Consider the following 12,494-nt stretch of genomic DNA (forward strand, 5'->3'; position numbering starts at 1 on the left):
TAACGCTTACATTTTTTTAATGAATAGTAATGTAATAATATTTTATGAAATGTCACATCTTGAGGTTAGGCCTTGTTCAGATGCTTTGCACTCACTTTATCAGTCCCTATGTAAAAACCATTGACAGTAGGACTACTGGTCCAATACATAACATACCTGCAATGAAAATGTAACCAAATAAAGCGCTTAAGAGATAAACGGTCAAGTGTGAAAGCGTATAGAGATTCTCTGCCTTATTTGGTCATGGAGCATGTGTAGAGGGAGGAGCCACTCCATAATCGTCATCATCGTGCACCCACAGGAAGAACTTCATAAAGTACTGTCACAAACTAGCGCCTGTAAAAGCAGAGAAATCAATTAAATAAAGAAACACATATGCAGTGAGAAGAGTCTCATTTATCGTCAGAGTTTATCGGCCAGAGAAGGAAGTCATGAGTGTAAACGGGAAGGAAAAGGTAAGAGATCGCCAGTAGCAGAGTTTTGAGTCTATTGCTCGGTGGGTTTCTTAGCTAGGTAACGTTAGCTTCCCAGTAGCTGCGTTCACGTACTGTTCGGAACTAGGAATCTTGGAAATTTCAGACTTACTAATGGTTGCAGTTATACACGTCACCCTTCCACAAATGTGTTGTTCGGGAATGTCTGAGTTTCCTAGTTCCGATTTATTTGAATGCAGCATATCTAGAGGGCTGAAAGGGTTGTCAAAATACGTTCGTTACTCAGAAAATACGGCCGGTATGTACTTCTAAAAAAAAAAGGTCTAAATAAACATTTACAAGCAACCGAAAAATGCACATTGTCGATACCTAACGCACATATACTGGGGCAACGTTAGTTTACTGTTTAGTCTGATTCAGCAGGCTGTAATACACAATTGATTTGTAATACAGATTGAAACTACACAATATCGTGTAAATATTCCTTACAAGTCAGAATGTTGAATAAAATGACATTTCAACTTACTTACTTGCGGCTTGTCCTTCAGCTGCTCGACATTTGAGAGGAAATATCCACAGGAAAGTATGGTTAACCCTGACATGTCAACTTCACTACCGGTGCAATAAAATGTAGGGTAAATAATACTTTCCTATGGATATTTTGTCTCGGCCATCTGAAGGACAAACACCATGGACAACCTGTAGAGTAAGTTGAAATGTAATTTTATTCAACATTCTGGTTTGTAAGAAAAATGTACATGACGTTGCAGTCATTCGTTTATCATATGTACCAATTAATTGTGTATTACAGCCTGATGAATCTGACTGTTAGCTATTTAGGTTCATCCACAGATTGAACATTTAACCACATGCTACTACGACGATACCTATATGCATTTGGTCTTATTCTGGCAATTTTATGTTTTATCAGTATTTTTACTTACCATTATGAACAAGAGCTGGGCCATGCGCCACTAGTTAGTACAGGTTCTCTACATTTGCATCTAACCATGTACAGTACCAGTCAAAAGTTTGCAACCACCTACTCATTCAAGGGTTTTTCTTTACTTTTTACGTTGTAAAATAGTAGTGAAGGCATCAAAACTATGAAATAACACATGGAATCATGTAGTAACCAAAACATATTTTGATTAAACAAATCAAAATAGATTTTATATTTGAGATTCTTCAAAGTAGCCACCCTTTGCCTTGATGACAGCTTTGCACACTCTTGACATTCTTTCAAACAGCTTCACCTGAAATGCTTTTCCAATAGTCTTGGAGTTCTGACAAATGCTGAGCACTTGGCAGTCCAACTCATCCCAAACCATCTCAATTGGATTGAGGTCGGGGGATTGTGGAAGCCAGGTCATCTGATGCTGCACTCCATCACTCCCCTTCTTCAAAATCAAATCAAATTTGATTTGTCACATACACATGGTTAGCAGATGTTAATGCGGGTGTAGCGAAATGCTTGTGCTTCTAGTTCCCGACATTGCAGTAATAACCAACGAGTAATCTAACCTAACAATTCCACAACTACTACCTTATACACACAAGTGTAAAGGGATAAAGAATATGTACATAAAGATAAATGAATGAGTGATGGTACCGAACCGCATAGGCAAGATGGAGTAGATGGTATAGAGTACAGTATATACATATGAGATGAGTAATGTAGGGTATATAAACATAAAGTGGCATAGTTTAATGTGGCTAGTGATACATTTTTTCCATCAATTTCCATCAAATCCAATTATTAAAGTGGCTGGAGTTGAGTCAGTATGTTGGCAGCAGCCACTCAATGTTAGTGGTGGCTGTTTAACAGTCTGATGGCCTTGAGATAGAAGCTGTTTTTCAGTCTCTCGGTCCCTGCTTTGATGCACCTGTACTGACCTTGTCTTCTGGATGATAGCGGGGTGAACAGGCAGTGACTCGGGTTGTTGTTGTCCTTGATGATCTTTATGGCCTTCCTGTGACATCGGGTGGTGTAGGTGTCCCGGGTGGTGTAGTTTCATCATACTGCCTGATGGTTTTTGCAACTGCACTTGAAGAAACTTTCAAAGTACTTAATGTTGGATTTCTGAATTGACTGACCCTCATATCTTAAAGTAATGATGGACTGTCATTTCTCTTTGCTTATTGGAAACATAATATCGACTTGGCATTTTACCAAATAGGGATATCGTCTGTATACCCCCCTACCTTGCCACAACACAACTGATTGGCTCAAACGCATTAAGAAGGAAATAAATAACAAAAATGAACTTTTAACAAGGCTCACTTGTTAATTGAAATGCATTCCAGAAGACTACATCATGAAGCTGGTTGAGAGAATGCCAAGCTGTGGGTACTTTGAAGAATCTCAAATATAAAATATATTTTGATTTAACACTTTTTTTTGGTTACTACATGATTCCATGTGTGTTATTTCATATTTTTGATGTCTTTACTATTATTCTACAATGTAGAAAATGGTACAAATAAAGAAAAACCCTGGAATGTCCAAATGTTTGACTGGTACTGTATGTAAACGTGTGGTTGAGAGTAGCATGCTGGATGGCAGTGGGTGAAGGGAGTTACTACAGGAGTTTCAGAAATTGTTAACATGAAAGAAATAAAGGACCACCTGAAGGGAGGCACTCTTTATTGAGGCAAAGTGCCTCCAGATGACACGAGATGGGAAGAAGGTAGATAGCTTTTCAGGGCTACAACTGGTACCGTATATCCCATATGACCATGATATTGTGGAGAGAAGTTGGATGATCATGACAGTATTGTGCCCACTATCTGTACATCTTTGATCCAGAACCCTGGTGCTCTGAAGGAAGAGGGGAATACCCTGTTCAATGCAGGGGACATGCAGGGAGCTCTGTGCTTTTACACCAAGGCTCTCAAATTGAGCCACAGCCAGGCGGAGAGTGCTGTCCTGCACCGCAACCGCTCCGCCTGCTACCTCAAGCTAGAAGACTACACCAAGGCTGAGGCTGATGCATCCAAAGGTGGGAGAGTGCAGAACAAACCTGTTGATGTTGTCATTCACCAATGAAAAAATAATATATACTACATTTGACGAAGTAGTGTTTCTCTCTCTCTCTCTCTCTCTCTCCAGCTCTTGATGCTGACCCTGGTGATGTGAAAGCCAGGTTCCGGCGGGCACAGGCCCTGCAGAAGCTGGGTCGTCTGAACGAAGCGTTTCTGGACGCTCAGAGGTGTGCACAGATGGAGCCCACAAACAACACATTCAAGGAGATGCTCAGACTGCTGGGAGCACAGAGCCAGAAAAAGGTGACGAGCCAGCAGAGACTATGTAGTTCTGATGAAGTCTCTACAATGTACCCAGGAGGTCCAATGCCATAATGAGGATTTATTTTCTCTCCCTTGTAGTCAGTTCAGATGTCCTCCACAGATGCTCGCGTTCAGCAGATGTTCTCTCTCCTCCTGGACCCCTCAGCACAGCCCTCGGACAGACAGAAGGTAAAACAATCACACCATACACACATAAACACTGACTACACAAAAGCGCACTCTGGCATGTTTTCAGCTTTGATGAACCTTACACCTTGTGATCTATTTCTCAATGGCAGGCTGCTCAGAACCTGGTGGTGCTGTCTCGTGAGGAGGCGGGAGCCGAGCAGATCTTCCGTAACGACGGGGTGAAGCTGATCCAAAGTCTGCTGGGCTCCAATCAGGAGGAGGTGGTCCTGTCTGCTCTCAGGACCCTGGTTGGCCTGTGTACTGGCCATCAGTCCAGAGTAAGTATTGGTCATATCTGTGTTTCTCCATATGAAACACTAGACATGATTTAAATAAAGAATCTAGTGACATTGCATTCAACCATGACCATATTCTCCAGACCATGGCCATAGTGAACGAGCTGGGCATGGAGCAGCTGTGTGGGGTGATGGGCTCTGGTGCGTCTGCTGTGTCCCTGGCTGCCTGTCACCTGCTGCAGGTGATGTTCGAGGCCCTGACAGAGGGCATGAACAGGGAGATCAGAGGGAAGGACGAGGCCATACTGCCTGGTGAGATGACATGTCTTCCGGTTACAGGTTGTGGCTTCTCGATAACATGGAGATAGAAAAGAAAGGTGACTGACTTAAATATACTTGTGTGTGTGTGTGTGCCGTACAGAGCCGTCTCGCGAGCTGCGCTCCATGCTGCGCCACCTGGTGGAGATGATGCCAGCGAGCAGTGTGTCCGGGCCGGGCCGAGACAGTGCCATCAACCTCCTGGTCAAACAGGTGCCCCGCAAGTCCCAGAGGAACCCAGACAACTCTCTCACACTGTGGGTCATAGACCAGGGTAAGATACAGACTAACTTCCTCACACTGTATGGTAGAGACCAGGGTATGGTAGAAACAGAGCATGTTGTATTTTCCTCTTTGGTGGATGCAGCCATTCTGTCATGCAGATGAGGCTCACACAGTATTGTATAGTATTTTGAATCCGATGTACATGTAAATAAGTCAAGGTGTTAGATCAACCATATCTCTGGTCTGTCCTGTGCAGGGCTAAAGAAGATCCTAGAGGTAGCAGGAACGGTCCCTGAGATGTCTGAGGGACCTCCTCTCACAGACAACTCCCACATGAGCTGCTCTGTGCTCCTCAGCAAACTCTATGATGACCTGAAGAGTGATGCCGAGAGGGAGAACTTCAATAAACTCTGCGAGGAATATGTCCAGTGAGTGTTTGGTCCGGTCTTGATTTTCTAGTCTGTGTTGATTGTGGTTGTGCCTCCCACCAGGTTGCATAGTCATGTCTTGTAGGTTATTGAATTGTGAACATCTTTTTATTTTCATTGTCGGTACAAATCCAAACAATCTGCTTGTGTATGTATGTGAGAACTACTTTGATACCTTTACTGCTATTGTTCTGTACAGGCATCACTTTGGCCGCCCCGGCCTGGAGAGTAAGCTGCGCGCCATTCAGACGGTGTCTGTGCTTCTGCAAGGACCCAGCGACGTGGGCAACAGGACCCTGGAGATGTCGGGTATGATGGATGCGGTCATCTCTCTGTGTGCCTCGGAGGTCGTGTGTCACCAGCAGGTGGCGGTGGAGGCTCTGATCCACGCTGCAGGCAAGGCCAAGAGGGCCTCGTTCATCACAGCCAATGGCGTGGCACTGCTCAAGGACCTCTACAAGAAGAGTGAGAACGACCAGATACGTGTTCGAGCGCTAGTGGTGAGGGTTCAGCCAATAGCTATAGAACAATACTATACAATTGTTATATTGTCTATGGTTCAGCTAAACTCCCAACACACTGGGCCAATTGTCCCATTGGAATAACAAAAAAACATTGAAATAAGTAGTGACAACTGAAAAAGTATGTGTGTTTTACAGGGTTTGTGTAAGCTGGGTTCAGCTGGGGGGACAGATTTCAGCATGAAGCAGTTTGCTGAGGGATCCACACTGAAACTGGCCAAACAGTGCAGGAAGTATGTGACCTGTGTTTTTTTTCAAAGTGTGTAACTTAAAATGTAGCTTGTTATTATAGAACCAGTCAGATGATGTACCTCTTCCTGTCCCAGGTGGCTGTGTAACGAGTCTCTCCCCCCAACGTCTCGGCGGTGGGCCATTGAGGGCCTGGCCTACCTCACCTTCGACGCTGACGTAAAGGAGGACCTAGTTGAGGACAGGAATGCCCTGCAGGCAATGTTTCAGCTAGCTAAGGTGAGCTTACACCCCCCCCCATATCAAAGTAAAATCAGCCAATATGATTGTTACATCGTTACTTTTTATATCATTATATATCATTATATATCATTTATATCATTATATATCATTATATATCATTTATATCATTATATCATCATATGTTCCTCCCGGCCTCCCTTAGAGATGTAATGATAACTAGTCATTTCATTTGATGTGATGTGATGTCTCATGGCGGTGTATTGTGTCCCTACAGTCAGAGGATAAGACTGTACTGTTTGCAGTGGGCTCTACTCTGGTGAACTGTACTAACAGCTATGATGTGGACAAGCCTGACCCTCAGATGGTGGAGCTGGCCAAGTATGCTAAACAGCACGTACCAGAGGAACACCCCAAGGTACTGCACTGTGTGTGTCAGGGCCGTGTTACCCAAGGTACTTCTAGACATCCAAACCTCACTAATCACTGGGTCTCGACTAGAGGTGTAATGGTACACGTATTAGTACCAAACCGGTCAGTACTGGGACCTCGGTTCAGTTCGCACTGTGAACCCGAATGAATACATTACAACAAATAAAAACACTAGGCCTATAGGCTATGTCTCTTGAGTAAATCTGAGCTGGAAAACATTTTAAGGATATTAAAACAGAGCCAATGTGAAAATATGAAATTTAAATGGCCGCATTTCAAACTGTCCTTTTGTGAGGTGCACCCGGGAGCTATTTCTCCGGTGGGGTCGATAAACCAGAATTGGAGGATCCTCCATCATCGTTTAAATCTCCAGTTTGTTCAAATTTTGGCTTCCCAGTAGATTACAACAACGATGGACAGAGAGTTGTGGATATAACGTGAACGGTCCTCCAACTGGTAATTACTAGTGGGAAACTCGTTTATCATCCTGAGCACCCACTTCTTCCATATGGTGACCTCTGATGTCACTAACTAAGGAAATTGTCCTATAACAGCATTTTCGGCAGTTAAATGTTACAAAATATTATTTAGAAAAAACAATCTAATGTGTTTTTTTAATTCAAATTTTGTTTAAGCATAATAGCTGTACTTTTTAGTTCATGGGTGACGTCGCATTAGAGTTCAAATCACATGAATGACTCCAACTGTTATTTCCGACTTCACAACTGGTAAATTCCCACCTCCCACATGGTTACAAACGCAGCAGCAGTGTAAACTTTAGAGGCCCAACATAACAATCCTGTCACAACAGACCATGCCAGGAACATTATGAATGGCATTTTATTTTCCTCCTGTACTGAAACTGAATCGACCAGTGATACGTACCGAACCGTGGGTTTGGTGAACCGTTACACCCCAAGTCTCGACACGGAATATTCCTCTAATTAGGTTATTTTTATCAGCTCTTGTCCCAGATTTTATTTGATTACTTAAACCAATAAGTCCCATTGAGGTCAAAGACATCCTTTATTAAGAGAGAACTGGCCAATAGAGTAACTGACCAAGATAGCGAAGAGATTGCCCCACTGGCTGTCTGTTTCAGGACGCTCACTCGTTTGTGGAGAAGAGGTTGATGAAGCTGCTGGAGGCAGGTGTGGTGTCTGCTCTGGTGTGCATGGGGAAACAGGAGAGTCCCGCCCTTACTGAGACCTGCAGGGAGTGCATCGCCAGGTTTGTCTGTCTTATCTTCCCTGGCTCTAGCCTAATAATACTCTTTCCTCCCCGTTTACAACGCAGTCTTTTCCCCCTGTGTGTATCTTTCTCTGCAGGGTGTTCTTGGCTCTGGTGGAGAGGCAGGAGGACAGGGGCACAGTGGTGGCACAGGGTGGAGGAAAGGTGAGTTATGTCTAAACACACCACCTTTCTTCCTTGATTTAATTGACCAGTAAAATGCATGTAATGATGCTGTCTTGCCAGGCCCTTCTCCCTCTGGTGTCTGAGAGTACTGATGTCGGGAAGACCAAGGCAGCACAGGCCCTTGCCAAGATCACCATCACATCCAACCCAGAGATAGCCTTCCCTGGGGAGAGAGTGAGATAACCACCCTATCCTGCTCCACTGATGAGAAATAAATATGTTTGTGTGAAGATCTAGTAATAAGATATTGCTGAGCCTGTTCAGATTGTACCATTTCAATCCATGGTGGTGCTCTCATGTAAACTCCCTGATTCCTTTCTCTGTGTGTGTAGATCTATGAGGTGGTGCGTCCCCTGGTCAGTCTGCTCACCCTGGACTGCACCCTGCTGCAGAACTTTGAGTCTCTCATGGCCCTCACCAACCTGGCTGGTATCAGCGAGCGGCTCAGACAGAAGATCATCAAGGAGAAAGCTGTACCCAAGGTAGAGGGTTACATGTTTGAGGAGCATGAGCTGGTCCGCGCTGCAGCCACAGAGTGCATGTGTAACCTGGTCCTGAGCACTGAGGTGCAGCAGCTCTACGTGGCCACGGGGAATGACCGTCTGAAGCTGCTGGTGCTCTACAGTGGAGAGGAAGATGAGAGGCTGAGGAAAGCTGCAGCTGGAACCCTGGCCATGCTGACTGCAGAGCAGCCTGAGCTGTGTGCCCGCATCCCTGGAACGGTGATGCATCCTCCCTCGATATATCAAACTGCTATATATATATACACACACACACATATATAGGTTATATTGAATATACTGTACCAGACAACTTTCCTTTACTATTTCTGTCCAGAGTTTGACTTTACTTCCCTCGCTCTGATTCCAGACCAGTCACTGGCTAGAGATCCTTCAGGCCCTGTTGCTTAGTGACAGCTTGGAGCTGCGTCACCGTGGAGTGGTGGTCATGCTGAATCTAATGCAGGCGGAGAAGAGCCTGGCCGAGACGCTGATGGAGAGCGAGGCGCTGGAGATCCTCTCCGTCCTGGCTAAATCCACAGAGCAGAGCCCCATCTCCAGAGCAGCACAGCACTGCCTGGATAAAGCCATTGAGTATGGCATCATCAAGAAGCCAGAGGAAGGGGGAGAAGGAAATGAGCCCTGAGGACAGTATGGAAGTGTGTGTGATGCTACAGGAGAAAAGACATAAGATGATTGTTCCACTGCTGTTCTGTGTGATGTGTTTTGTAGAATAGGAGGCAAGCAGTTTTGGTGTTTGAGGGCAGTAGGCTGTGCTGGTTTCAGTTTGAGGGCTGATATGCTTTACAAACATTAAGGGATGTGCAACAATCTGAGAGCTGGAGTTGGTGAATGTTCATAATGAATCTTGAAGAAAGGAAAAACCCGCACTCACCTAAATATGTTTTAATCAAAAGAATTAGCAGCCTTTTCCTTCAAGTATATGCCTTTTGAAACTGCCACCCAATGACCTTTTGTCTCTACAAACATTTGAGCACACCAATCTCTTTCAAGCATAACAGATCTCCCAGTCCTGGGCTAAAGAGGACACATTATACATGCTTCAACTGATGTGCCACCTTCCACTCATGGATGATTCTGTTTGATGCTAGAGGCACAATGCATAGCCAACAAGAGTAACACAACTTAAACAACCAAATATAGTACTTCATGCATTCATCACAAGTCATTCCTTTATCTTGCTGTACTTGTCTATTGAATTTTGTATTCCAATACATGTATTTCCTTAATGTTTGCAACACAATATTTATGTTATGATTTACTTGCACCTTTATATGGATCATTGTTTTTATTTGCCTTTTCTTTTTCCACTACATTTCCAATGTCTTGGTTGTTTTTAAACAACCAGCATGACCCAGTTAGGCTGGCGGACAAAAACTGTTGCTATGTAAAGTCAGTGATTATTCATGAACTAATCCATTGTATCAAATGTTTTCATCACTAAAGACTGCATCGAGACCACTGAGGTATGAGACATGTTTGCCCATTGTTTTCAAGGTCATCTACTCATGTTCACATATGCCGATTCACGGACCTTCTATATCCGGGTTTATTTTTGTATTTATTTAACCAGGTAGGCCAGTTGAAAACAAGTTCTCATTTACAACTGTGACCTGGCCAAGATGAAGCAAAGCAGTGTGACAAAAGAGTTACACATGGGATAAACAAATGTACAGTTAATAACATAATAGAAAGATCTATGTACAGTGTGTGTGCAACTGTAGTAAGATTAGGAAGGTGTGGCAATATAATTAAAATTTAGCATTAAACCTGGAGTGATAGATGTGCAGATGATGATGTGCAAGTAGATATTCTAGGGTGCAAAAATAAGTAACAACTTGGGGAATGAGGTAGTTGGGTGGGCTATTTACAGGTGCAGTGTTCGGTAAACTGCTCTGACAGCTGATGCTTAAATTTAGTGAGTGAGATGTAGTATTTGCAATTCGTTCCAGTCATTGGCATGAATTGGACCAGCATTGGACCAACATCACATGCGCACAGACCTCGTGATGTTATCCAAAAACATGGCAGATATTGGATGAATATAAAATATCTTTGGTTGCGAGTGATGGAATAAATTCTGCCTCAGCAATTTTATGGGGGAATATTTCAATGGATGCTTTGTGCACAAAGGTGATGACTAAATCTGACTTCTCTATGTGGCCGTCAATGAAAATTGTATTTCTGGGCCGGGCGTTAGTTAAGCTGAAGTACTGAAGCAAATGTGTAGGAGCAGTCGAAATCGTGCTTCTAGACCCGGTTCGGCCCATTTTTCTAGACCAGAGAAAGAGGCCCAACAGCGGAAAATGTGTCTCCCTCCAGCAGGTGGCGTTTTTTTTCATTGTTTCGAATGGAGTTCAATGAGTGTCGAATTTCGTCAACCAAAATGGATTATTTGGTACGTGAGGTTTAGTTGATCGAATATAAATTTCGTAATGCTTAAGTTACGAGTGTACTGATATAAGTAGGACATGTGACATCCCGAAAAGGTTTAGAGTTCTCCAGATGGCTTTGCATATTCATGGTACGAGGCTAGTAGCATAGCATGTTTAACAAATGTGCTCATTTTTAACAAATGGGAAACAAGTATATAGAAAGAATATACAAAGGACATTTGAGCCAATACATGAATACAATAACAAAAAAAGCTGCAACGCTGTTTCTGGGTGGTCATTACAACAACAAAAAAATATATATATTTAAACTTCATATAGGCATGATAATATTTATGAAAAATGTGGCAACATCCAAACTTTTTTTCCCAACAGACAATAAAACCATTCCAATAAGGCATGACATAAGGTATAGTATACAACATCCTGTTGAAACAAGGCTCCTATAGCTCTACTGTTGAATGGACTAAAAGAAAAACAAAACTTTCCTATTGCTGGGTCAACAGGGTTAATTGTAGGTATGTTCTGAGGGTCAGGTTCTGAGGGTTATGTCACATTCCTGAATAATAAAGTAACACCTGAGGGAATGGCATCTGAAACAATTGCAAAATATTTAGGTTTTACAGGGTCCAGAGAGCATCAGATACACGGGCTACATATAGAGGGGCGCTGTTTCGCTCGCTCGGCTGCTTTCTCTGATGAAGAAGGCAAGATGCAACCATTTCAATAATTTTACTGGGTTACAGTTTATATAAAAGGGCGTCAGTTGAAATAAATTCATTAGGCCCTAATCTATGGATTTCGCATGACTGGGAATACAGATATCAAATCAAATTTGTCACATGCGCCAAATACAAAAGATGTCGACCTTACAGTGAAACGCTTACTTACAAGCCCTTAACCAACAATGCAGTTAAGAAAAATAAGTCTTAAGTAAAAAATAATTGAAAAGCAGCAGTAAAATAAGTTGCGATGCTATATACAGGGGTTACCGGTACAGAGTCAATGTGAGGGTAAAACATTGGCTAATAGGACTGATGGTAAAGGCAGATTACCCACTTGCTGTCGGATCCTTACAAGGCACCCCGACCTACGCCCCTGATATCTCGGTCTTTCTCCTGCGAATGTCGGGGATGAGGGCCTTGTCAGGTGTTAAGTAAATCCTTTGCGTCCGACTCATTAAATATTTTTGTTTATTCCAGTACGAGTTGAGTAATCGGTGTCCTGATATCTAGAAACTATTTTTTGTCATAAGAGACGGTGGCAGAAACATTATGCACAAAATAAGTTAACAAGAACATACAATAGCACAACTGGGAGACGGGGTGTGGATCAGAAAACCAGTCAGTATCTAGTGTGACCATTTCCCTAATGCAGCATTACACAACATCTCCTTCGCATAGAGTTGATCAGGCTGTTGATTTTGGCCTGTGGAATGTTGTCCTACTCTTCTTCTATGGCTGTGCGAAGTTGCTGGATATTGGTGGGAACTGTAACACACTGTTGTACACATCCAACCAGAGCATCCCAAACATGCTCAGTGGTTGACATGTCTGGTAAGCATGCAGGCCATGGAAGAACTGGGACATTTTCAGCTTCCAGGAATTGTGTACATGATGGCGGCAGATGAATGGCATGACAATGGGCCTCAGGATCTCATCACG

At 43.2% G+C, this 12,494-nt stretch overlaps 1 protein-coding gene across 1 annotated transcript; it reads left to right on the forward strand.

The window, feature by feature from the left end:
* Nucleotides 1-285: 285 nt before the first annotated feature.
* Nucleotides 286-10,212, forward strand: unc45a (unc-45 myosin chaperone A). Its single transcript, XM_021600803.2, has 17 exons — nt 286-455; nt 3,244-3,436; nt 3,547-3,722; nt 3,822-3,911; nt 4,022-4,189; nt 4,291-4,459; nt 4,569-4,739; nt 4,947-5,118; nt 5,318-5,618; nt 5,778-5,872; nt 5,966-6,107; nt 6,346-6,486; nt 7,603-7,730; nt 7,829-7,895; nt 7,977-8,090; nt 8,249-8,638; nt 8,787-10,212. The coding sequence occupies exons 1-17, from the start codon at nt 432-434 to the stop codon at nt 9,060-9,062; spliced, it is 2,817 nt and encodes a 938-aa protein (XP_021456478.1). The 5' UTR covers nt 286-431; the 3' UTR covers nt 9,063-10,212.
* The last annotated feature ends 2,282 nt before the right edge of the window (nt 10,213-12,494 follow it).

Source organism: Oncorhynchus mykiss, chromosome 1 (genome assembly GCF_013265735.2).
Source record: "Oncorhynchus mykiss isolate Arlee chromosome 1, USDA_OmykA_1.1, whole genome shotgun sequence".
Classification (NCBI taxonomy): domain Eukaryota; kingdom Metazoa; phylum Chordata; class Actinopteri; order Salmoniformes; family Salmonidae; genus Oncorhynchus; species Oncorhynchus mykiss.